At 39.7% G+C, this 27642-nt stretch overlaps 1 protein-coding gene across 1 annotated transcript; it reads left to right on the top strand.

Moving 5' to 3' along the window:
* Positions 1–200: 200 nt before the first annotated feature.
* qsox2 (quiescin Q6 sulfhydryl oxidase 2) lies at positions 201–21181 on the top strand. The gene is made up of 12 exons (XM_063018301.1): positions 201–537; positions 8767–8867; positions 11112–11160; positions 11266–11371; positions 12994–13084; positions 15074–15219; positions 16463–16606; positions 17986–18115; positions 18201–18323; positions 19371–19521; positions 19862–20050; positions 20568–21181. The coding sequence occupies exons 1-12, from the start codon at positions 201–203 to the stop codon at positions 21059–21061; spliced, it is 2061 nt and encodes a 686-aa protein (XP_062874371.1). The 3' UTR covers positions 21062–21181.
* Positions 21182–27642: the final 6461 nt, after the last annotated feature.

The raw sequence follows: 27642 nt of genomic DNA on the forward strand, positions 1-27642 counted from the left end.
CCTTTCACAGGTCCCCAGGACTCATTGTGCCAACCCGATATGCAACAGTTGTATTTTATAATCGATATTTTGTTGAAAAATATTGTTTTTTTCTTCAATTTTTTTATTACATTTTTAATTTATTTTTATTTATCAAAGATGCGCAAATCGAACGCAGGCAAGAGGCGGAGAAACCTGCGCAAAATAAACGCCACGTTGACATGCTCGAGAACACCCCGGTGGCTAGTACTGCGTATGTGTGGAGGAGGAGACGCCTGTGTAACAGTAGTGCTTCAGCTGCTTTCATGGCTGCTAACTGTTTACGGATGGCAGTACGGTTCTATGTATCCCTCGTTATTGTAGCAGTTGTAGTGAAACATGGCTGGGCTGGTCAGCTATACACAGAGGAAGACCCACTGGTGATTCTGAGAAGTGATAGTTTGAAGCAGACAGTGTTGAACTCCTCTACAGGCTGGCTGGTTCAGTTCTACTCTTCATGGTGTGGACATTGTATACAGTACTCGCCCACCTGGAAATCCCTGGCTGCTGATGTACAAGGTCTGTCTGTCTGTTTATACTATAGATTACAGTATTCTATCTCTGCTGATCTGTGTTATTCTGTGTGTGTGTGTGGGTGGGTGTGTGTGTGTGGGTGTTGTTTTGTATTAGTACATTCCCTCCTGCACGTAGCTGTATGTTCACTAACTGCTACAGATCTCATGTTCTGTTCTTACATGAACCCAGAGGAACCACCTGCTAAATCCATGTATAGAGTTTTAATCTTACTGAAACATAAAAATACGATGTTTATCGTTTTCCTGATCTTATGTTAAACTTCTAGTCTACATGAAGAAGTGTTGATTAGAGTTTTGGTAGTTACAATTTAAAAAGTCTGGACATTGGGCTGTACCACTTAGTTCCATTAGAAAGCTTTGAACACCACTTGTTAAAATTCATTGTTTGTTGATTTTTCCAAGTAAACCAAAGTTAAAGTACAATGGTACCTTGAAACTCAACGTCAACTGGTTCTGAAAGTGGTGTTGAGTTTCAAGGTCTTTCTTCCCATAAGGATGTATGGAAAACCTGTTAATGCGTTCCATGGTTCCGTGGAACTGCATATATTTTAGGCTTATGTAAAATAATGGGATTGTTTTTGACACTCATACACTGAAAATAACTCATATAATATGAAAACACTGAAATATAAAGCCGATTCTTACAATTTCTTAGAACCCCAAGCTGTTATACAAGTTTAAAAGTGAAACAGTGAGGAAAATTTAGATAAACACAGATACATGTGGAGCTTTCAGAGTGAATCTGATGGTTTTTCCACACAAATGCAGATTCGTCTCATATTCGCACTTTGATGACGTTTTACTGCACTGCTCAAGCTGAGCGCTGAACAAAGCGGTTGTTTATTGTTAGTTTGAAATTAAATAAATAATTTGAGTTTAAAGGAAACGTTGAGTTTAAGGATACAAATTTCTTGACGAAGGGCGTTGAGTTTCAAAGATTTTGACTTACAAGGTACCACTGTATTCTTTACTTGCAACAACCGAAATTATAGAATTTTCCTGCACATTTATTGTGTACACCATCTATGAAGGTGCTACATATAATGCATTGGGGAATAATTAAGTGTGTCATAATTTGAACACATGGTACATTTTATTTGTTTATTTTTTTTGATATGTTACAATTAACAAAGTAATTATGCATTAATATGTGCAGAACACAGAAAAGCATAACCAGTATAAGTTTCCATATGAGATTATGAAAGATTTTGGCTGTTGTCACCCACCACTAATTAGTAATATTATAAGTGAGCGTATTATCATAGTGGAATGGCAAAAAAGCCACAATGAAGTAATATTATTAGTATTAGTAGAAGTAGTATCTGTAGTAGTCAGCATTTGGGTACAAGTACACATGTTCGGATTAAAATCTTGGTTTGTTTGTACAGCTGCAGACTGTATGTCTTTCCACACCACATACTACCTTTTAAAGGAGGCAAATATGGTACAAATATAGTATCAGAGAATACTAAAATAATGTTTTCCACATCCAATCAGTTACTCATGATGAATAACAGTTATAAAAGCACTGACACCCAGTGCTACAGGAATAGAAAAAGACTAATTTACATCAACATTTACATTTTCGGCATTTAGCAGACGCATTTATCCAAAGCGACTTACAGTACCATGACAGTGTATTGTCTAAACAGTGGAAGGTTAAGGGCCTTGCTCAAGGGCCCAACAGTGGCCACCTGGCAGTGTTGGGGCTTGAACCAGTGACCTTTTAATTACTAGTCCAGTACCTTAACCACTAGGCTACAACTGCCCCAGCATGATAAGGATGATATGTTGTAATGTTGATATTATAATGTCCTGCCCCGATATTAATCTTGTGCAAAATCTGAGGCCAGCAGATTTGATTAATCTTAGTCTCCCAACCCCTTGTACTTGAGAGTCTATCATTTAGGCAGCTGAGAAAACAGCAGTTACACCTGGGTTTCCTACCAAAACAACCCGCCCAGGTCAGCTTGAAAGAGTTCATTTCAGCCTGAAATTTATTTCAGTTCAAGTACTGTAACACTGATTCTAAGAAAATGAGGAGTTGACATAATTTGCATAGATAGATAGATAGATAGATAGATAGATAGATAGATAGATAGATAGATAGATAGATAGATAGATAGATAGATAGATAGATAGATAGATAGATAGATAGATAGATAGATAGATAGATAGAATTAACTTTATGGTCATTGCTCAGTACAGGTACAAGGCAACGAAATGTAGTACCATGACAGTGTATCAAAAAGTTCATAAAATTGTTACTTATTTATTTCAGCAATTATTTACCACTTGCTTTGTTCTTTGTTTGTTTTCCACCTTTCTTTCTATGCACACTTTCTTGATTTTACATTATGTAGTTTACTTTCTGTGTGGAGTTTGCATGTTCTCCCCGTGTCTGCATGGGTTTACTCCGGGTGCTTCGGTTTTCTCCCACAGTCCAAAGACATGCAAGTGAGGTGAATTAGAGATACTAAATTGTACATGACTGTGTTCGATATAATTTTGTGTGAACTAATGAACCTTGAGTAACCATTTCTGTCATGAATGTAACCAAAGTGTAAAACATGACGTTAAAATCCTAATAAACAAACAAACATTATGTTGTTTGACGATAGCGATCTATTTGCAATTGAATAGGTGCGGTATAATAAACCAGAAGTATTCAAAATGAATAAACAGGTTAAACGTTGTGAAAGCATGGTACATAACATTATCGTGTACTGTGACTTTTATTTGGTCAAAATCAACGTCATCCATGACTAACAGCTCTGTATGTAAATCACTTTGCTTAGTTTGCAAATTTCTTTGACCTATTTAAATGACTTTAAGCTCCATCATTTTGTCTGTGCTTAAGTTTTATATTATTTACAAGAGACGTACTGGGCTCGTCCAAACTCATGTGGTGATTGTTTAATCCATCCAAATTAATCAGTGTGCATAATGTGCTATTGGCTTATATAATCACAGGTAATTTGTATTATGTATTACAAATTGTTTGTTTGTTTATTAGGATTTTAACGTCATGTTTTACACTGTGGTTACATTCATGGCAGGAACGGTAGTTACTCATAACACAAGGTTCATCAATTCACAAGGCCATATCGAACAGTCATGGACAATTCAGTATCTTCAATTCACCTCACTTGCATGTCTTTGGACTGTGGGAGGAAACCGGAGCACCCGAAGGAAACTCACTCAGACATGGGGAGAACATGCAAACTCCACACAGAAAGGACTTGGACCACCCCACCTGGGGATCGAACCCAGGACCTTCTTGCAGTGAGGCGACAGTGCTACCCACTTAGACACCGTGCCGCCCCTGTATTAGAAATAAAACAGTAAAGGAAATTGTTGAATTTAACATGGATCAATGGTACACAAATCCTGAAAGGCACAGGGGTGTAGCAACATTTATTTCAGGTGGTGCCCAATTTTAACCTCCAGCAGGGCATGGTAATAAACTGCAAAGAAATGCATGAACCTTTTTTCGTAATCAAATACTTTTAACAGTGTTCATAAGGGAAGGGAAATGCTGGTTATTGTCCATACTGCTACCTACTTAATCAGTTGTTTAGTGGGCAAGTGTGAACACAAACCAGGTAGTTCGGACACATGATCTGCTTTTTCCAGCTGCCCAGGCTAGTAATTGGTTAATCCCATTGCCCCCTTTCCTTTAAACTTTTTATTGTACAGTACATTGTTTTAAATCCAGGATCAGTGATTTAGTAGTGATTTCTATTGCCAAGTGATCCATTCTGACCCAAGTACCTGTTATGCTTCTTGGCCTGGGACCAAGCATACCAAATCAAGTCATTTAGATGAAACACGAAACAATGCAGCTCGTTGACTGGTCAAATGCAATTGTCAAAGAATTACAACTGGAATGAAACAATACAAGTGCCATATTTTAAACACAATTGCAGTGGATTTTATTTACATGACAATGTGACATAGCTTTTAAGTGGTTTAGTGTCAGAAAATGCTGAGAACTGCTTTTGCCCATCTGATAAGGTACAAGCTCTGATCAGAGTGTATGAAGAGTCTGATGAAGTGCAACAAGACCTCAAGTCTAGCATTAAAAAGGAAAACGAACAATTTTGAACAATTTTACACAGATAGAGTGCAATACAGGGAGTCAGCAAAGTGGTGGTGTGAAAAAATAAAATGAAAAACGTGTTACTGAAAATGAAAGACCACAACATTCACAGCAGGGCAAACCAAAAACCAAAATGTTGTGGTTACAACTACTATTGTTTAGTTTCAGTCACATATTTGCTGTCGGTGTTTGGTGAAGAAAGCCGTCACAGCCTCGTCTTTAGCGAACTCCTCCCAGTTGAAAACTTACAACAGTGTATTATGCATGGCATGTACAGTTCTGGATTTCGGTGGCTGCTGTATTGTAATGTAGGGTTCTGTGCAATGAAAAAGGGGCATAAGCCATTGCAGAAGGTGTCAGTCTGTTATTTTCAGTAATTATCAGCTTCTCTTCACACATGATCCAGCCTAGTAATACCACGTCTCACCGTGGTTAATTTCCAGTCTGCCAGCTTTTACACTCGACCCGTTTCTATTAAATTGCCACCAAATTCTTAGGAAAAGTGCACATTATACGAAGGGGTATTGAGTATTTGGTAATAAAGCAGCATGCTGCTGGATTCTATTACAGTGAACAGCTGTTACCAGGAAACCAGACTGAAATGGTCAATTGTACCCTGCCTTACAGGCATGAATGCATATAAAGCCTAACACTAGCCTTGTTTGCCTGTTCACCCAGTGATTAGTGAACTGAAAGCCTGGAGCAGATAAAATTCAGTAAGCAGCTTGGAGAAAATAGAGATGAGCGAGCCCACCTTTGACCAAGCCGAGTGCCCTCTCTGGATGTGTAATTGGATTTACAGGCTAACCCTTCGTGCTCACTAGACTGCTTAACAGGCACAGGATTGTAGTGATTAATGCCAAGTCAGACTGTGCCATGTGCCCACGCGGTGTGGTACGAACAGGCCGGGCTAATTGCCCTCCAAAAGCTCCTCGTGTTCAGTGCAGCAGAGGGTGACAGCACTGAAAAGGTCTCTAGATTAACACGTCTGGCCCAAAAGTGGATAAATCTATTAGCACCGTGTCTGAGTCGCTAAAGCTAGACAAGGTGATGACAGTGAAATTTATTTTAGGATTAAAAGTAAGCTTAATTCTGCTTCTTCTGTCTCAGAGGAACAAATCTAATTTACACTTTTTCACTTCACACATGAAGTTAATCAGCCACGTCATGTTTGGGAACATGCTCGGGAATGTTGATGTAATGTATTTCTGCACTGAAGCTACAAACAGAATTTAGCTAATGAAAATATTGGGCGGCACGGTGGCTTGGTGGGTAGCACTGTCACCTTACAGCAAGAAGGTCCTGGGTTTGATTCCCAGACGGAGCCGTCTGGGTTCTTTCTGTGTGGAGTTTGCATGTTCTCCCCGTGTCTGTGTGGGTTTCCTCCGGGAACTCCGGTTTCCTCCCGCAGTCCAAAGACATACAAGTGAGGTTAACTGGAGATTGTCCATGACTGTGTTTGACATTAAAAACTTGAACTGATGAATCATGTGTAACCAGTAACAATCTGTCCTGTCATAAATGTAACCAAAGTGTGTAAAACATGACATTAAAATCCTAATAAATAAATTAATAAATACGTGAATTTTATCCAGTCCAGTCTTTGAGTGTCATCACATTGGTTTGAATTGCATAAGGCTAACTGTGTTAGCTTTGTAAACAAGAACTGATGTAATCGTTGTAATCGCTGTCTAAGTAGTGTGTTCGAATAACTTGACTTATAAGTTGATGTCTTATTAGAATCCTCTCTACTTAGGCAGCTGCCTATGTGGGCAGTAGAGAAGGTAGCTCTCTAGGTTTTCGAACACGCCCAATGGCTGGCTAATGGGTTTATTGACTGTCTGTCATCTTTACATTTACATTTTCTGCATTTATCAAAAGAGACTTACAATTATGACTGAACACGATTTTGAACTATTGAGGGTTAAGGGCCTTGCTCAGGGGCCCAACGGTGGCAACTTGGTGGTGATGTGACTTAAACCGCCAACCTTCTGAGAGAAATAAGAGAAATGAGAAATGAGAGAAGCTAAAAAGTGGCTAAACAATACAGCCTCCCAAGTATTACATTTTTATTAATCTGGTCAACAGAACATTCTAGAAGTTTCTCACATTTGTGCTGTAATATCGGTGTATTTGTTTTCCAACAGAACAAAGTCCTCTGTTAAGAAATCAGTTTCACTGTGTAACTAAAATCTACACTTTATTATTGATTATTTTAGTGCATTTCTTCTGTTAAAAATAGCTGAGGCCAGTACTGACTAGAAATGCACTGTCTGATTACCTGGTATGGGGAACATCCCAGTGATAACATGCTTGAAATGCTTTTGCAAATTAGTATATTTTTTGCAGTCCAAGTTTGTTAAAATTGTCAAACGATGGTGGTTAAAAATGGTAAAGTTTGTAAAACTCACCATCATAATGAGAGTTAATATTAAAATATTGATATAATTAATAAGGTTTTGTAACTAAAGGTTTTACTATTACACATGATAAGGACTTTGAGCATTAATATGTCTGTAACACTGACCAACTTCATTCTGGTCTGCGTACCTGATTTGACACAGTTTTACGCCACCCTCCTTATTTCATCCAGGCTTGGGACTGGCATTGAGAACGCACTGAATAATTCACTTTCCAATGGCTAGGTTGTTTAACCATAAACACTCTCTTTAAAGAGACATGTCTGTGTAGACTCCTGATCTGGCTGATAGCACCACTCATATTTCAACCCTAAATCTCAGTGTTTTTTCAGTCATTCCAGTATCACTGTGCCCAGTGCACAAAACAAAGTCTATAAAGACATGATGAAAAACTTGGTCTGAAGAAACTTCAGTGTCCTGCACAGAGCCCAGACTGAACAGCTTTGGAATGAACTGGAACTTCAATTGAGGTTTTCTTGGCCAGCATCAGTGCCCACACATTCAAATACTCTTTTTACTAAATGGGCACTAAATTCCACAGACATACTTCAAAGTCTTGTTAGAAGCCTTTAGAAGAGTGCACAAAACAAAGTCTATAAAGACATGATGAAAAACTTGGTCTGAAGAAACTTCAGTGTCCTGCACAGAGCCCAGACTGAACAGCTTTGGAATGAACTGGAACTTCAATTGAGGTTTTCTTGGCCAGCATCAGTGCCCACACATTCAAATACTCTTTTTACTAAATGGGCACTAAATTCCACAGACATACTTCAAAGTCTTGTTAGAAGCCTTTAGAAGAGTGGCTGTTTTATAGCTGAAATGATCACAGAGGTCATTATACACATAAAATGTGTGTGTTTGTTTTCATTAAAGTCTTCCATTAAAATACACAAGGCACGAAACTGTTTGTAACACAACATTCATCGGCTGAGATGTCCACATTAATTTCTGTCAGGATAGTAAACAGTAAAAAGAAGCAGACTTGGTATTTTTGGTGACTGATAGAACTCGCCATGTGTTGGGTTGAATTCTTTAAGTCTGCCTTTGTTGGCACAAGCTGTCGGTCGGGTGGATCCTGAGTGGCCGCCTACCAGCTGTTCCGCTCACAATAGGGGTCGGATGCTTCATTGTGCTGGCCAACCCTGGCGTGCATTCCCCCACACGACCAAAACACTCAGAGCCCCTTCCAGCAGGTGAAGAATAACTCAGGGTGGTATGGGGGGGTCTCAAGAGACCTATTATGTCCCTCAGCTAACCTCTTTTTTTCCAAACTTAAGATTTCACATGAAATAGCCACTGCAGCCTGTGTTGTATTATTTGCTGAAAAGTTCTCTGTCCACACCCCATCTGCTACTTTCTGCGGTTTTAATTGAATATCTTTGCATCTGTTAAACCTTCTGTCAGCTCAGCTCTGATGTCTGTAGTTACAGATGTTGCCAGAACTACATGTTTTTTTCTCTTTAAATGGCTTTGGATATCACTTTTAAAAGACCAAGTGTAAATCACATCCTTGTTTGTTAAGGACTGGAATCAGTAGTTTTAGTAGTAGTAGTGGTAGTTTTTGTAGTTAGTAGAATATTCTTAACATGTAAACACATAAGATCAGGAAAACAGTGCAGCTGGCAATGCTTTGTATTATTCCTGTGGTGTGAAATGATTTCATTTATCCTTGTATTCATGTTTATTACAGACTGGTCTCAGGCCATCCATATTGCAGTCCTAGACTGTGCACATCAGGAGAACTTCGATATTTGTAAAGAATTCAGCATCCACTTCTACCCCACATTTAGGGTAAGTTTTTATACACATCATAATTGGTTATAGATGAGGCCATGTGATGGATTGGTGTCCTAGTCAGGGTGTGTTACTGCATCGTGCCCAGTGATTCTGGGGAAACTGGATCCACCATGACCCTGACCAGGATAAAGTGGAAGTGAAACATGAAAATAAATTTAAATATTGGATTATGAATTACAGTAGAACAGCTTAAAGCCAAATACCAGGACTGTATCTATATGCTTTTTTATGTGCAAGATTGTTCATGCTTTTGTGTGTGTATACGTGTGTGTGCATGAATCCATATTGTGAATCCGCTGCTGCTTGCACAATATGGAGCTCAAACGCTGCCATAAGTATTTGAATCTGAATTTTATACATTTGAAATATTTCAATCTGAATTTTATACATTTGAAATATTTCAATCTGAATTTTATAAATTTGAAATATTTAATGGCGTAATTTATAAATTTGAATTTTAACAATGCTTTTTTTGTGATTTGAACTTGTGAGGTGGTGAAATTTGCTGTTGAAAAATTTTCATTTCAAAATTACAACTTGTAATTTACAGATTTTAAAAATTCAGATAAAAAAAATTCAGATCTCTCAGATTCAAATCTCAGAAATACGAATTCAAGTTTGAGGTGAAACATCCGGGTTTCCCAGGAAAAGTAAACTTTCCAGAGCGATCGAACGCAGCATTTAACCAATCACAGCGCTGCCTCACCTGCGTTCATGTCTGTGGAGGAGAAATGAATCCCAATGAGGTAAGTGCATCCAAAGTGTCAACCTCAACTGACCAGATGAGTCGAACCAGGTGTGTTAGGTAAATGAGGTAAAGACTGAACTCTGAAGTGCTATACGGCACACCAGGAAAGAAGTTTCACAACATTTCTGAACTCCCCGTTTTAATATGTGCAAGCAACGGAATATCCATGCCTTCCTAAACTCAGACCAGCTCATGCCAAGCAAAACTCTTAGCTAACCACTACCAACAAGCTAGCTAACGCTAACTAACCTTACCCCGCGCGTTATCACGCCACCAGCGTTACATAACGCAAAATATAAAACTTGCCGTAAAGCACGTTGAGTATTTACCAGAACTATAAATAATTAAGCTGACTGTGTGGATCTGAAGAACTTTGGATGCACTTTCCTCATTGGGATTCATTTCTCCTCCACAGACATGAACGCAGGTGAGGCAGCGCTGTGATTGGTTAAATGCTGCGTTCGAATCGCTCTGGAAAGTTTACTTTTCCTGGGAAACCCGGATGTTTCACCTCAAGCTTGAATTCGTATTTCTGAGATTTGAATCTGAGAGATCTGAATTTTTTTTATCTGAATTTTTAAAATCTGAAAATTGCAAGTTGTAATTTTGAAATGAAAATTTTTCAACAGCAAATTTCACCACCTCACAAGTTTAAATCACAAAAAAGCATTGTTAAAATTCAAATTTATAAATTACGCCATTAAATATTTCAAATTTATAAAATTCAGATTGAAATATTTCAAATTTATAAAATTCAGATTCAGATACTTATGGCAGCGTTTGAGCTCCATAGCACAATCCCCAGTCAGGATGATCCGAATCACCACACACCCCTTTTGACACTTGTCCGATTTGCACCCACTTGGGCAGCACTGTGGCTCAGCAAGAAGGTCCATTTCCAGTGGAGAGCGCTCCAGGTCCTTTCTGTGTGGAGTTTGCATGTTCTCCCTGTGTCTGCTTGGGTTTCCTCCCGGAGCTCCAGTTTCCTCCCACAGTTCAAAGACATGCAGTCAGTAACTACCTGTCCTGTCATGAATGTAACCAAAGTGTGTAAAACATGACGTTACCATCCTAATAAAATAAATAAATCTGCACCCACTATGTATCACCTGTTGGTGTTGGGTTCCCACACAGAGTCGTATTGTGTTTGTGTGGATGCTGGGCCAGGTCGGTGATTCTGCTAAGATTTTGAACACTCCACCGTGATGTGCTAGTGCATTAGACTGCTGTGCTGCCCAAGCATCCTTGCCCTTGGACTTCTAATAAAATGTAGTATTAAGTCAACCATGGTTTGTTTATTTAGAACAGTAAAACATTGCAACATTAAAACCTTTTTGGGCAATCTGTAAGCTAAACTCCAAGCTATAACTCGCTACAGATATGAAGGCTCGAATTCTGTTTCTCTGTTGAATTCTGAATTTTCTGTAGATGTACAGCTACTTAATCTCACTTTGCATTTTGAATAACTCCTTTTCCTCCATATTTTCTAGTACTTCAAAGCACATACTGCTACATTTGATATTGGCAAGACATACAAAGGTGGGACCTGATTTACATTTTCCACAGAACTTTATGCTTTAGCATATTATTCATATAATCATTATTATTATTAGTACTGTTTTTGTTTGTCTTGCCTGTCATTAGGAGCTGATCGAGAGGTCCAGACAGTCAGACAGCTTATGGTAAACTTCCTGCAAAATCACACCAGACAAGACTGGCCAACAGGCTGCCCTCAACTGACACCTGCCAGGTATGTTTAAATAAAAACCAAACACCAATAAAAAAGGAATACATTTTTAAATGTATTTCCTGTACTGGAATGTTTACTAGTGGAAACATGACAGACATCGTTTCTGCTGCACGTAAGCGAAACTGCAAACTGAACTTCTGTGTTCACTATAAAAAGTTACTTGTTGCAGAACTGCTGAGGTAAGTCATCTTTGCAGACGTGGAAGTTTCTCAATGTGTAAGCGTCCCTCGAATCAAACCTAAATGAAGACAAAGAGTTGTTTCTTTTTTTTTTTTTTAAGTATGCATACTCGGTTGTGTACAATAAAGTCTGATTGAATAAAGTCTGTCTAACCGGTTTACAGCTCAGCACCTTGTGACTAGTTTTTGTTATTTGTTCTCTGGTTTACAGTTACAGGTGAAATCTAAAGTTCACACAGACAGGCAACTTTTTGCTGTGACTGAATGATTGCAACAAACTTAAATTAAAGTTATTAGGTTTCTATATAGTTAAAAATTAAACACACAGCAACTTGTATTGTTTATTTGCTGGTGTAGCTTTTTCTTGTCATTTAATCTTGGGTTATGCATTCTAACTCCTTGTTAGTATTTGAAAATTGCTAGTGAATTTTCTGTCCCATATAAATAAGGCTTGTTTGGCCTGCTCGCACAAGGTTGTGGACTATTGTAATTGTCAAGTCTTTGAATGAATTCCAGCTTTTTGGAAGCCTATCGAGAATTTTTAATAAAAAGTCAAGCCTGTGTCAGATAACCGATAAATCTGGCTGATGTACAGCGATCAAGAGTCCAACCAAGTTTATTATAATCTTATTGATGTTGGTGACAAGGAGCAGCATCTAATCAAGTTCAAAAGAGCTATGGGACACGCTGTATGTACAGTATATTTTGAACCCATCAGATTTTGTCATATTTTCATAAAAGGGAAAAACCTGTAAATTAACTTATTTCATTATTTATCCACATGAAACAGCCGAAGAAAGTATTAAAATCCCAAGACTCTTTGGTTTCAAGAATTTTAAGTATTAAAATGTGTGTGAAATGGGAATACAGAATGCATGGACTGTTGCACACATGTCCTCCGAGTTCTTTTTTGGTCGGCGGCTTGGCGACTCGGTGGGTAGCACTTTTGCCTCATGGCAAGAAGGTCCTAGGTTCGATTTTCAGGTGGAGCAGTCTGGGTACTTTCTGTGTGGAGTTCTGTGTGCATGTTCTCTCCATGTCTGTGTGGGTTTCCTCCGGGAGCTCCGGTTTCCTCCCACAGTCCAAAGACGTGCAAGTGAGATCCGAACTGGAGATACAAAATTGTTTATGACTGTGTCATGAATGTGACCAAAGTGTGTAAAACATGACGTTAAAATCCTAATAAATAAAATAAAATAAATCTTCTTTGGTCAGCAAAGTTGTCTGTCCTTCCAGCTACACAAAAATTATCAGAGATAAAATATTTATATTGATTGTTTATATCGACTATTGTTTCTAACATGCACATGGATGGTCACTGATTGTTTTATCTCTTTTATTTCCTTCTCCTCTTGCTAATGCAGATTTAATACATTACTTTAGCTATACCAAATGATTCCCTGGCACTTGACTTTATTTTGTTGTTCTGCTGTTTTTTTACAGGACTGAGGACATCGTGTCCTTATTTGGGCAGAAATCAGACAAATACACTGCAGTTATAATTGAGGATGAAGACTCATATATAGGAAGAGAGGTATGGACAAACAGATGATGAAACCACATTGCAACTGTTGATAGTATGGTGATGCTAATGGGAGAAACTAATACCAACAAACTTTTCTTGTCAGCAAAGACTTTTCTGCTGCCCTAACAATTTTTAAATGAATAAAGAGTGCATTTAAAATATATATTGCACTTTTAAATTCTCTTTATTTATGTGTTTTTAAGCTGATCTTGAAGAGACAAAGGAATAGACTGTGTATATGGTAGACAACACTCCCATGATTCATACTGTCTTATTGTAAAGCCCTGAGTTGTGTTTGCACAGTAGAGGAAAATTCTTCTTGTCGTTGAGACCATTACTGTCAACAGACAGTTGAGATGTAAAACAGTTTGTCTTCTTGACCCTGTGCCATATTCCTTTAAATTGCTCCCATCTTCATTCCTGAGGCATGCACAGTGTCTGAATCTAGGTACTCTTGGATCTGCTAAAGAACAGTTCTTTGTGCAGGTGCATGCACCATGACACCCTGTGAAATAAAGCGAATGCTTTAGTCGAGGTTAATGATTATTCAGCCTGTATGGAATTCTCTTCTGTCTACAGTGGTCACACTGCTTTGAGATAAAAACCAGATTACTTGTGTGTGTGTGTGTGAAATGCACAGCGCAGTGCTGGAAACTAAAACAGGTTAATTATCAGGAACTGTGCTTCGTAAACGTTTTAGCAGTACCTGGATCAAACCAAATTCCACCTAGTTCTTACACATACACACACATACACACATATACTGTGTGCGCAATGAGCATTTTAGTAAATGAAGTAAGCTTGTTTAGAATCATGTGCCAGTTTTAATCTTAAATGTAGATAAATTGTCCAGCTATGATGTTTCCATAATTAACAAAAGCAGTTCTGTCTGCTGAACCTAACTCCGATGTCATAAGGCCAGCTGTGTGTTTCTGATTTATCAGGCTGGAATTATAATGATTCTTCCTGACATACACTTACGACACTAAGCAGACGCTTTTATCCGGAGCGACATACACTTGTTACTGAATACAGTGCTAACAGCTAAGGGTTAAGGGCCTTGCTTTGGGGCCCAACTGTGGCAGCTTGGTGGCAGTGGGGCTTGAACCAGTCTGATTACTAGTCCTGTACCTTAACCACTAAGCTACCACTGCCCAAAAACCAGTAAAAGAAGTAGCTTCTTTCAGACTTGGATATTTCCGAATTACACTTATGGCATTTAGCAGATGCTTCTAGGGCGGCATGGTGACTCAGTGTGTAGGGCGGTCTTGGTCCTTTCTGTGTGGAGTTTGCATGTTCTCCCCGTGTCTGTGTGGGTTTCCTCCGGGAGCTCCGGTTTCCTCCCACAGTCCAAAGACAGCAAGTGAGGTGAATTGGAGACACTGAATTGTCCATGACTGTGTTTGACATTAAAACTTGTGAACTGATGAATCTTGTGTTACGAGTAACTACCGTTTTTGTCATGAATGTAACCAAAGTGTAAAAAATGATGTTAAAATCCTAATAAATAAATAGCAAATGCTTCTATCCAAAGCAACTTACAACTTAAAGTGATTAAGGGTTATGGTCCTTGCTTAATGGACCAATGGTTAAAAAACTTGGCAGTGGTGGGGCTTAAACCAGTGACCCTCTGATCAATAGCCCAATTTCTTAACCATCTCAGAACCTGAGCTGCCTAGAATTTTTTTCGAGTATTCCTTCCAAATAAATTAATATGGACAAGGTATCTAGATTTTGAATGACCCCTGTTTAGGTTCACTTTGATTAGTGTACCATGATTAGTGCATGTACAACAGTTTATGGTGCTCTGATCTGAAGTGCATTGATATTAACACAGCAACATATTGCTCCTCTCCAGATTTCTGCCTTGTAATATTTAAGGAGTATTTTTTCTTGCCACTGTTGTCGTCGGCTTGCTCACCAGTCTACTGTAAAAAATGCTATACAAATAAATTTGACTTGACTCGACTTGACTTGACTGGTTCTTCTTTTGTACAGGTAATATTGGACCTGATGCCATTTGAGGGTGTGACAGTGACAAGGGCTTTAAATTCACAAAAGGTTCTGACAGAGAAGCTTGGCATCAGCACGGTTCCAGCCGCCTACCTCTTTTACCCAAATGGCACACATGCAGTCATGGACGTGTAAGTTTAACTGAGAATCCTACTATTCTGTAGGGTTTGCATTAACCTAACTGTATTAAGTAGCAATGCTCTGTTCATTAGTTTTTGATATTGCTCTTGATAAAGAACACAGCAGGATTAAAGCCAGTTAAGAGGAGAAAAACACTCTGTCTTTCTTTCTACTGCTGTGTGTTGCCTTTTCTTGCACTCATCACAAATTAATTGCACAAACGTAAACATTTATAGATTTGCAATTTGTCTCTATCTCAGTCATTTTGTTTTTTTAGCGCACCACAGTTACTTTTGTTTTTGCTATTTATGCAGTTTCAAGCTTTTTTCATACTCATGAATATATTAGCTTCATGAAATAAACCTCAACTAATTCAGAGTGCAGACTGAAATAAATAAACGTAGAAAAGCCCGGAGCTTTCATTGTGTACCGGAACAGTAGGAGATTCTTAACTGTCCATAAAAGAAGACAAACCACACCACAAAAATCTACGCCAAGCCTGCACTCACTTTGGGGGAAAAAAAGGCCCTTTGGGCGTTTGGGTGACGCAGCGGTAAAACGCTAGCCCACCACTGATGAGATCTCATTCTCTTTGAAGCATGTGACTTTTGCTGTCTTGTTAAGGCTCTGACATGAATGGTGCAAGATTCACTGAGGGCATAGCGTGAGTCTCCATACATCCACCACTGGCAGGTGAAAATATGTGGCTGGTGACATCACAACTAGATTACATTTACATTTATGGCGTTTAGCAGACGCTTCTATCAAAAGCAACTTACAACTGCAAGTGATTGAGGGTTATCAGCCTTGCTTAATGGCCCAATGGTTAAAACTTGGCAGTGGTGAGTCTTAAACCAGTGACCTTTTGATTAATAGTCAAATTCTTTAACTATCTTAGAACCTAAAAATGCCTATTTTTTTTATTGTTCCTTTCAAACAAATTAATATCCACCACTGGCAGGTGAAAAGATGTGGCTGGTGACATCACCAGGGATTGGAAACAACTATATTGTGGAAAATGAGGGATAATTCTGATGCCTGGTTGACATGCTTGTGCAGTAATTTGATATTAATAGGAGTTTAATTTGTAATCACTTGTAATAGAATGAAATTCTTATAAATCATCACTTTTAATCTGTATTTAGCTAATATTCTATGAAATATACTTATTTTACAGTAATGTTCTAAGGAAAGCCCATGGGTTGGGGATGGGGTTGTAATTTAAGTACCCTAAAATAAAGATTTTGCTTGCAGGCCGAAAAAAATCCGCTTTTTCTTCTCTTCGTTCCTCAAACTGCTTCCTGGAGTGCACCGGAAACAGTCCAGCTTTGTCCAGCAGCCTGCACAAGGAGCCGGGAAAGACAAGAGCAGCAGTGAAGGGTTCAAAGAATTTGACAAGTAAGTTTGTTTCTGTATCATTCAGGTGTTTTTAGCTGTAAATAGCTACTTTGACTTTCATCCAGAAGTAAACAATATGTCAGGTATCTGGGTTCATTTTAAGTCAGAGGGGTGCCACAGTGGCACAGCTGATAGCGGGTGCCACAGCACATAATCTTTTTTGGTTACTGACTGTTTGAGTTTTGTTTGTCTTCTCATGCCCGTGTGGATTTGAATTAAGTACTCTGGTTTCCTTCATACGCCCAAAACAGGTGGATTGGCTGCTTCGGATTACCCCGAGGTGTGAGTCAGTCATGAGTATTTGTCACCCTGTTCTGGCTGTGTTCCAGCCATCCACCCAGTGCTCTGAAAACACACATTCTATTTAAATGAATGTGATCTAGGGCGCTTGGGTGGCACAGAAGTAAATTACGCTAGTCCACTACTGCTGGGATCCAGGGTTCGAATACACAGTGGTGCTGTCTGACGCTCTGGTGTCTTCATACACACTATGCTATGTCTGGGGGGTGGGTGTGATGGATTAGGAACTTTGTCTCCCTTTGGTACTAAAACAGCTTCCAGTCTCATTTAAAGCATTCACATAGATTTTAGAACATGACTAAGGATTTTATATTGGATAGGGTTCAGGATCTGGTCAGGTTCTTCCAACCTAAAGCTCTACAAGCTTCTATTTATGTGTAGCTTTTTGATAAAACTTCCAGGATCCAGGGTTCTCCGGTGGTGCTGTCTACCTGTTGGGCACCCACATACAGACATGATTTGCTGTGTCTGCGGAGGGGATGGCCAAAAACCCTTGATGAATTGGCGTCCTGTCCGGGGTGTGTTACTGTATTTTGCCCATTGATTCCAGGGACAACTGGTCCCACCCTAAATTTCTACAAGCTTTTATTTTTGTGTAGCTTTGTTATAAAACTACCAGGATCCAGGGTTCTCCGGTGGTGCTATCGGCCTGTTGGGCATCTACATACATATATGATTTGCTTTGTCTTAGGAGGGGGTAGCCAAGGCCTCTTGATGAATTGGCATCCTGTTTATCGTGTATTACTGTGTTTCGCTTAGTGATACTAGGAACAACCGGTCCCACAGTGACCCTGGCCAGGACAAAGAGTTGGTAAAACACCCAAAACAGTTTAACAGAGTGCTGGCTAAACTGGCAGGGCATCTTATCTCAGATAATAGAAATTACAGTTTGTAAATTATTTAAAATATTACTATGTAGACATTGTAAAGTCTTTAAACTTTTAAGATTGCCAGCTACCTGTTTAAAAATTTAGTCTGACTGATGAGACGGAGAAAGGACTGTGAGTTGGATCCATTTCCAGACCATCAATTAAGTAGAATCAATGATAATGAGTACATTGTGTGACTCTCCTGTTTAGGTCTAAAGTGTACATGTTGGATCTGGAGTCAGGCTTGCATTACTTGTTGCGAGTGGAGCTGGCAACCCACAAAACTCTAGAGGGAGACGAACTGAAAACCTTCAAAGACTTTGTAACAGTGGTGGCTAAGGTAGGACATATACCCAGACTTGTTCAAGTGCTCTTTATCAGGGTTTGTAGGGCTTGTCTGCTCACGGCTCTGTTTTCTTTGTTAGCTCTTTCCGGGACGACAGTCTGTGATTAAACTTCTGGAGACGCTGCTGGAGTGGTTGGTTAGTTTACCACTGGAGAAAATCCCCTACGAAGCCATTCTGGACCTGGCTAATAACAAAATGCGGGTGAGACTTAACGTGAACAGATTACATATTTGTTCAATTTTTTGTTCCTACTGTTTTTGGGGGGTGGGATTTACTCTCAAACATGTTACTTACTAAAAAACATAATAAAATGTACGAGGGCTGAGTGTAGAAAAGTGCCAGAAAAGCAGTAGGATTTTAACGTCATGTTTTACACACTTTGGTTACATTCATGACAGGAACGGTAGTTACTGGTTACACAAGATTCATCAGTTCAAACACAGTCATAGACAACTTTGTATCTCCAACCTCACTTGCATGTCTTTGGACTGTGGGAGGAAACCCACACAGACACAGGGAGAACATGCAAACTCTACACACAAAGAAACCGGACCGCCCCACCTGGAAATTGAACCCAGAACCTCCTTGCTGTGAGGCGACAGTACTACACACCGAGCCCATTAGTACCAATACAAAACACAGAAAGAAAACAAGACTCCACCACTGCACCACACCAGCAGGCCCTTCTGGCAAACATACAGTCACGTACTGCCATCTAAGTCATCTAGGTCTCCTGTAGGCGCCTCGACCAGCCAGCTGAGGCCGCAGTTGTAGCAGCAACGAGCAACCCAATTGCCCTCCCTTTCTCAGACCCCTAGCTAGGTTAATAGCAAAGCAGAACTTGAGGTCTCAGCACTGGTGGGTGTTGTGCCACCCGAGCGCCAAATAAACTGAAATATACATGAAATATACCATAATGGTATTGTATGGCTTACATTACGCACAACAAGCCCAATAGATTTAGATTCAAATTCAACATTGTTGGCTTAGTTTGGTTCCACTCATTACTATTACTTATTACTACATGTTTGTGAATAAAATTTCACATTTGGCATGGAAAGTATTAAAGTTAATAAGGTTAGGTGCTTAGTTAACCATTTACCAACTACTCATCAGGTTGCCCAGCCCTAACTGGTACCCATTATGGTACCCAGTATCTATTTGCAGTTGTCATGTGCAGTGGTTTTGATAAATGTTTTTATTCATATTTATTTTTTATAACTGTCGCTCTTTGCTTTGTTGTGCCAGATCTCCGGGTTATACTTGAGTGATCATGTGGAGTGGATAGGCTGCCAGGGCAGCAGTGCGACACTGAGAGGATACCCCTGCTCCCTCTGGACCCTCTTCCATGTGCTCACTGTGCAGGCTGCCAGCCGACCTGTCGCTCTCGCCAACACGGGTACGAAGAGCCAAGCGCTTTCAGCTCATTTCTAACCAAGTGGCTAAAAAGCCTTCTGTGTAAATGAAGTGCTTAGATTTTTCTGCATGGCTGGATAAAGCACAGGTTGTAAATCATATGAAGGCACAGCGATTTTCCCTTATCTTTTTATAATGTTAGGAAAAACACTGCTTCCAACTTTTTTATACTTGCTAATTTACTCGCTCAGTTGTTTATGGAACAGTTCTCATTTCTGGAACTTTTACATTATTACTTTTCAATATTTTCTATGAACACTGCACTGATTGCATTTTTCCAAAGCTCTAATTTCCTTTTCTAACTTCCTCTCGTTTTTTCTCAGCGCTGGAGGACGACCCCTTGGCCGTGCTGAGAACGATGCGACAGTATATTGGAACTTTCTTCGGCTGCCGTGAATGCGGAAAGCACTTTGAGGAGATGGCACAGGAGTCCATGAGTCAGGTGAAGTCTCTGGACGAGGCAGTAATCTGGCTGTGGACGAGACATAACCAGGTTAATGCAAGACTGGCAGGTAAGAATCAGAAGACATGTGTACTCTTTATGGCCAAAAGTATTTGGACACCTCTAAGTTCATGTGTTTAAGCCACACTTACTTCTAACGGAAGAAGGTCCTGGGTTTGATTCCCAGGTGGAGCAGTCTGGGTTCTTTCTGTGTGGATTTTGCATGTTCTCACCGTGTCTGTGTGGGTTTCCTCGGGAGCTCCGATTTCCTCCAGCGGTCCAAAAACGTGCAAGTCGGGTGAATTGGAGATACAAAATTGTCCATGACTGAGTTTAACATTAAAAGACTTGAACTGATGAATCATGTGTAACCAGTAATTATCTGTCATGTCATGAATGTAACCAACGTGTGTAAAACATGTTAAGATGTTAAAATCCTAATAAATAATAAATAAATAAAGGAACTGGCTCACGTTACCATACCCACTTGTTTAAATGTGGTCCAAAACCTTTTGCAAGATGTTATATAGCAGTGTTACACACGTGATGTCTGATAATAGAACGCTCTCATTGTTTACTCTGTATAGGATCAATGAGTGAAGACCCCATGTTTCCTAAAACCCAGTGGCCGACCCCCGACCTCTGTCCTACATGCCACGAGGAGCAGGAAGGCATTCATGTATGGAATGAAGACATGGTGCTGACTTTTCTTAAACAACACTATGGTGCTGCCAACATCTCTCCCAAATACACCAGCCATACCCACCCCGACCCGGGTCCTGCTGCAGCCAACAATGCCTTGTCCACGCCGTCCAACATTCTCATAAAAGGACTGAAGCCATCTCCACAGGGTTCTCCTAAACACCTGAAGCGAACTGATATACATGCTGGCGGAGATGGAAGAACTGGGGTACAGAAGGAACCCAGCCTATCGATTTTAGGGCTGGGCTTCTCCAGCGTGGATATGAGTCTATGTGTGGTGTTGTACGCTTTCTCCTGCGTCTTCCTCATGCTCATGTTCTTCTTCTTTCGGGTTCGCTCCAGAAGATGGAAGATCAAGAATCATAGGCCATACGTATAGCAAACAGACATCTTTCCAGGAACTTTTCTGTAATATAGGAAACTCATGAAGGAATTTAATTTATTTGGTTATTGTGATGTTCTCTGTTGTGGTTTCTGCTGTGATGAGACACATACAGTGTATCACAAAAGTGAGTACACCCCTCACATTTCTGCAGATATTTAAGTATATCTTTTCATGGGACAACACTGACAAAATGACACTTTGACACAATGAAAAGTAGTCTGTGTGCAGCTTATATAACAGTGTAAATTTATTCTTCCCTCAAAATAACTCAATATACAGCCATTAATGTCTAAACCACCGGCAACAAAAGTGAGTACACCCCTAAGAGACTACACCCCTAAATGTCCAAATTGAGCACTGCTTGTCATTTTCCCTCCAAAATGTCATGTGATTTGTTAGTGTTACTAGGTCTCAGGTGTGCATAGGGAGCAGGTGTGTTCAATTTAGTAGTACAGCTCTCACACTCTCTCATACTGGTCACTGAAAGTTCCAACATGGCACCTCATGGCAAAGAACTCTCTGAGGATCTTAAAAGACGAATTGTTGCGCTACATGAAGATGGCCAAGGCTACAAGAAGATTGCCAACACCCTGAAACTGAGCTGCAGCACAGTGGCCAAGATCAATCAGCGTTTTAAAAGAGCAGGGTCCACTCAGAACAGACCTCGCGTTGGTCGTCCAAAGAAGCTGAGTGCACGTGCTCAGCGTCACATCCAACTGCTGTCTTTGAAAGATAGGTGCAGGAGTGCTGTCAGCATTGCTGCAGAGATTGAAAAGGTGGGGGGTCAGCCTGTCAGTGCTCAGATCATACGCCGCACACTACATCAAATTGGTCTGCATGGCTGTCACCCCAGAAGGAAGCCTCTTCTGAAGTCTCTACACAAGAAAGCCCGCAAACAGTTTGCTGAAGACATGTCAACAAAGGACATGGATTACTGGAACCATGTCCTATGGTCTGATGAGACCAAGATTAATTTGTTTGGTTCAGATGGTCTCAAGCATGTGTGGCAGCAATCAGGTGAGGAGTACAAAGATAAGTGTGTCATGCCTACAGTCAAGCATGGTGGTGGGAATGCCATGGTCTGGGGCTGCATGAGTGCAGCAGGTGTTGGGGAGTTACATTTCATTGAGGGACACATGAACTCCAATATGTACTGTGAAATACTGAAGCAGAGCATGATCCCCTCCCTCCGGAAACTGGGTCGCAGGGCAGTGTTCCAGCATGATAATGACCCCAAACACACCTCTAAGACGACCACTGCTTTATTGAAGAGGCTGAGGGTAAAGGTGATGGACTGGCCAAGCATGTCTCCAGACCTAAACCCAATAGAACATCTTTGGGGCATCCTCAAGCGGAAGGTGGAGGAGCGCAAAGTCTCGAATATCCGCCAGCTCCGTGATGTCGTCATGGAGGAGTGGAAAAGCATTCCAGTGGCAACCTGTGAAGCTCTGGTAAACTCCATGCCCAGGAGAGTTAAGGCAGTTCTGGGAAATAATGGTGGCCACACAAAATATTGACACTTCAGGAACTTTCACTAAGGGGTGTACTCACTTTTGTTGCCGGTGGTTTAGACATTAATGGCTGTATATTGAGTTATTTTGAGGGAAGAATAAATTTACACTGTTATATAAGCTGCACACAGACTACTTTTCATTGTGTCAAAGTGTCATTTTGTCAATGTTGTCCCATGAAAAGATATACTTAAATATCTGCAGAAATGTGAGGGGTGTACTCACTTTTGTGATACACTGTAATTGAATTTTTTTATTCACAAGCAAATAGGACACAACTATTTTAATAATCTAAAGGAAAGTCTACTGAGGTTAGAGTCTATTTTTATTGATATAATGTGTTTAATGAGACTATTTATAGACATTTTAATAAAGCAAAGTGCCCCTAAACTGAAATTGTAGAATTGTTTACCTATTTTAGGGTCAGTGGCACCCTTTGAATCACTGCCTTTTAATACCTTGCAGAAATTGGAAAGTAGAAACTGCTTTGCTTCTTTTTTTTTTTTTTTTTGTAGTCTTGTTGTCTAAACTACACAGACCATTCACCTGTTTGGTAGTTTTTTATTGGACCACATTATACATGTAGTGATCTTTGTTGTACTGTAATGTGTTTTTCAAAATGTGTTAGACACTAAACAGACGTTTAGCACAGGGTTTTGACGGGTCCATAAAAAGCCTTTATTTATCAAAAATACCTTTTTATTTGCAATTTAAAGTATTCAATCTGAAGTTACATCTTTGTTTTACCACCAAACTTGTAATCTGGTCATTTTACCACATGCTTTTTTTTAATGCATTTTCTCCCTTTTTCTCCCGATTTTTAGCGCGTCCAATTTTTACCCAAATGCGTTGACCACTTCCTCTCCACTGGTGCTGACCCCCACCCCTGATTGAGGAGAGCGAACTGACACACATCCCCTCTGATACGTGAGCAGTAGCCAACTGCATTTTTTTACCTGCACCAGCCGAGTTCATATGCGAATCAGCCCTGTGCTTGGAGAGCCACACCCTGATCTGCATTATTCCTCGACTCTGTGCAGATGCCATCAACCAGCCAGCAGAGGTCGTAATTGCATCAGTTATGAGGAGTCCCTATCCGGCTCCCTAACCCTGTATAAACAACAGCCAAATGTTGTTCATATAGCCGCCCAGCCGGATGGCAGAGCTGAGATTCAATACGATGTACAGTAATCCCTCCTCGATCGCGGGGGTTGCGTTCCAGAACCCTCCGCGAAAGGTGAAAATCCACGAAGTAAAAACATGTGTTTATATGGTTATTTTTATAACCCGATTCCATCGGCTTTATCATTTAGCATCTTGTCATTAAAACCAATGGATTGAGGTAGCACAGCATGCTAACGTCAATGTAACATCTCTCTTCATGTAACGATAACGGTTACATTTCCTGACAAGCCCGAACTTGCAAATAAAAACACTCGGTACAAGTTTATACAAGTTACAAATCCGTAATATTTTATTTACGTTTAAAAAGAACTGTCCGTACTGTCAGCCATGTTTATTTTTCTGCGAGAGAAGGAGCACCTGACCCGCAATGAATTCTGGGATTGTCTTGATCTCTAAGGCAGTTGTCGGATGCTCACTCGTTTTTGAGTGAAAATAACGTTGAAACGTTAAGAAGTGAGGATATTAAGGCATCTAGGATTTTGAACAGCCTCCTAATCGGGAGCGCGCACAGGATGACGTAAAATGCGTCTGTGTAGAGAGAGAGCTAGCTTTTAAAACACACCCCTTGTCTGCAGAAATCCGCGAACCAGCGAAAAATCCGCGATTTATATTTAGACATGCTTGCAAATAAAATCCGCGATAGAGTGAAGCCGCAAAAGTCGAAGCGCGATATAGCGAGGGATTACTGTATTGGAAATCCCAGCTCTGGTGTGCTAGCGTATTTTACCGCTGTGCCACCTGAGCGGCTGATTTACCACATACTTAAAAGTATGACGTCAGCTGATGTACATTACCCAGGAGCACACAAGGACGTTTCTAGCATTTTTTACAAAATACACTGGACTTTGGGCTGCTAGATTTACTTGGCCCATTTACATTTGCACCCATTTGTAGGCAGGTTTGGCCTTATTTTGCTTTGTGCATTATGAATGAAGCTGCTGCATGAGCTGAAACACCCAGTTCACTGGCTGTGTTCTTAAAAGACATTCCATTTAATTTACTAAAGTTTTGGGCAATTAGGAGGCAGCAGTTTCTCATGCAATTTTTTCCACCTCCTAAAACCAAGTGTAAATGAATGACTGAGATTGATAGGTCCCGAAATATTCTGTTAGATTTTTAGAGTTACCTTTCTAACCACAAGTGTGTGTTGTTGGGTTTTTTTCCCTATTTTGCTTCCAGATTAGTTTAACCATTTTATGCAAATTAATTATATGTACAAATGCAAACTATTGCAGCCATGTGATGGATTAAAAAATGAACATATTTTTGCAAATGTGAATTTACAGTTAATGTTGATGAACTCTTAAAATAGTGGCACGTACAAACCCTAATGACCCTAAAAACCCTATTGACAAAGAACACAACTTGCGGGTGCATATTTATGGCCAGTCTTTGTCCTGTTGAAGAAATCCAAATCTTTTTTGCTTTAAGTCCCTAATTGACTGTCACATTTGCTTAAAGAATTAGCTAGTATTTAGTAAACATTACTCTACCAGTGTAGTGTTTCCTGTGTCACTGGCTGCCACACAACAGCAAAGCATAATTCTTATCATATTTTTTCATCGTTTTTTTAATTTCATTAATTATTGGAACACATACCTTTGTCCAAAAACAAAAGTGGTATGTTTGCATTTAAAATTTAAATTAAGTGAAAAAGAACAGTTTTAGAAATCTAAGACTGCATGCTTTTTACCCCTGTATGAAAACTGAAGTGTATCTGATGATGTGGAACATGTCAGCCCAGTCTGACATAGTTCTGTTTACTGCAGCTGATTTTGGTTTGTGCCCTAAACTTCTGTCCATGTGGGAGGTTCAGAACGATTAGTGTCTGTAGCTTTTATTGCTTTTTTCTTATTTTGCCTGAACTTTTGCACCGCTTGTAATCTAAAGATACAGAAAGTGTGTATGTGTGTGTGTATAATGTTGTGGGATCTTACTGAAAGCACACTTAAATTATTGATATGAAATGGATCATCTCTTAATGCATCTATTAGGACTATAAGGAACATGACTGATAGGAATTGCTTTGGATTTCGTTTATGACGACTGGTATAGAAGAAACTTTTGAGCTGAAAAGGTCTTTGTACATTTAAGCATGTACTGAATTCACATTCTAAATGGAGAGACAGCCTTAATAGCAGATCATAGAATATGTTTGTTTTTCTCATTTCAAACCATTTTGTTAAGTGACTGAAACTAATACACTTTGACCAAAATTATGTGGACACCAGAACATAACCTCACTGGATATTTATTTTAAAACCATGGGCATTAATCTAGGTGTATAGAAATGCCCCTTTTTATGGCCTCCACTTTTTTGGAAAGGCTTTTCTCAAGATTTTGGATTGTGTTCATTTAGTCAGAAGAGCATTTGTAAGACCAGGCACTGATGGATGAGGAGGTCAGTTTCACAAACACTGTTCCACATACTTTTGGCCAGTTAGTGTAGTTTTTTGTGCACTGCACACAGTATTTTGGAGGAACTTGTATAGCTATTGGAACATTTTTATGGTATATATCAGCATTTTAATTTTTTTTTGTTGTCATCAGCGTTAAACCACAGCGTTTTTTTTAAATGTTGAAGCCATGAAATGTACCTGTGTTTATTTGTAAGAGTTCATGAGTCTCATAACCCTCTGACATTCAGAATGACCCTGAAAAGTGGCCTTTTTCAGCTGCTTTAAAATAATACTCATGTTAGTTTACATTAATTTGAGGATGTTTTTATTAAAATAGTATTTTTGGGGTTGTTGTGTGTACATTCTTGGCCTCATCCTCAGAGAGGAATCGCCACATTTTGTATGACATTGTAAATTGTCTTTGAAAATAAAATGTGTTTGGCATTATTTATACTGTGTTGTGTTTTTGCTTTGACTGTTATTTTTCTTGCTAATATTGTTATGTTTGGTATGCCTGCTGTTGGATCAGTTATGTACCCAAAACATGAGTGAGCAGTTTTCAGGATCTTTCCTGCACCCATACACACTTCTCCTGGTTCTTATAAAGTAAATAACTGCAGCTGTACTGTTTAAGATCCTTAAAAAAAGCTGCTTCTTTTTTTTAAACATGTGTGAATGATGATTTCAGTACTGCTGTGCTAAATGGGCACAAAGAAGCAGTGATTGGAATTGCTGTAAATTTTATTAACCACCAGGGTTTACAGAATGGGCTTTGGACCTACTGTGGCCCTAATAAAGATAAAGGGGTTGCTGAAAATGAATGAACAAATTAAATGCAGGATAACTGTGGGAGATGTGCATTACTGAAGTTTCTAGATTTCTGGCCCAAATGTGATGTGTTCCAAAAATCTGGTGAATATGAGGCAAATATTATATGTCGAAGCTTCAGCTTGGTTTTTGTTGGTTTCCCCACACCCACCGTAATATCGTATTGGAATCAGCCACAGCTCCTGTCTTTTACAGCTCCACTACTGATGTATAAAGAGTCACTAAAAGTGCTAAATTAGCAAAAAGGGCAGCATTATATATTGTGTCCTCTGGGTGGAGGTTTGGTCAGAAGTCCCACCCTTTTACAGCATCCTTGCTAAAAATGACTAAAAGGTAAGTGAAATGGATAAATTAGCTTTAAAAGGTTACAGGGCAACCTGTTTTAGAGGGTGGTATAATCCATATCTTTTTACAGCACCATTGCTGAAGTTTCTGCAAAAACAGCAGAATTGCAAAAATTGAATTGCAACCTGTATCCTTTAGGGGGTGGAATGGAGGCGACACCCCCACTGTACCCCTGCTGCACCCCTGCTGAAGTGGTTTAAAAAGTTCTCAGAACTGCTAAATTGGCAAAACAGGCTTCGTCCTCCAGGGGGTGATATAGAGTGGACTTTCTGTGCTTTGCAGCCCAGTCTGCAGTGTCTTTCAGCAG

This window comes from Trichomycterus rosablanca, chromosome 21 (assembly GCF_030014385.1).
Source record: "Trichomycterus rosablanca isolate fTriRos1 chromosome 21, fTriRos1.hap1, whole genome shotgun sequence".
In the NCBI taxonomy this organism is placed as follows: Eukaryota; Metazoa; Chordata; class Actinopteri; order Siluriformes; family Trichomycteridae; genus Trichomycterus; species Trichomycterus rosablanca.

What these genes read in the sequence shown, in the direction of transcription:
- qsox2 (XM_063018301.1), top strand. Translation starts at nt 201, where the DNA reads ATGCTCGAGAACACCCCGGTGGCTAGTACTGCGTATGTGTGGAGGAGG. An exon ending in TGGCTAATAACAAAATGCGG is followed by an intron (nt 18,324 to 19,370) that starts GTGAGACTTAAC and finishes TTGTTGTGCCAG; the next exon opens with ATCTCCGGGTTATACTTGAG. An exon ending in TGTCGCTCTCGCCAACACGG is followed by an intron (nt 19,522 to 19,861) that starts GTACGAAGAGCC and finishes GTTTTTTCTCAG; the next exon opens with CGCTGGAGGACGACCCCTTG.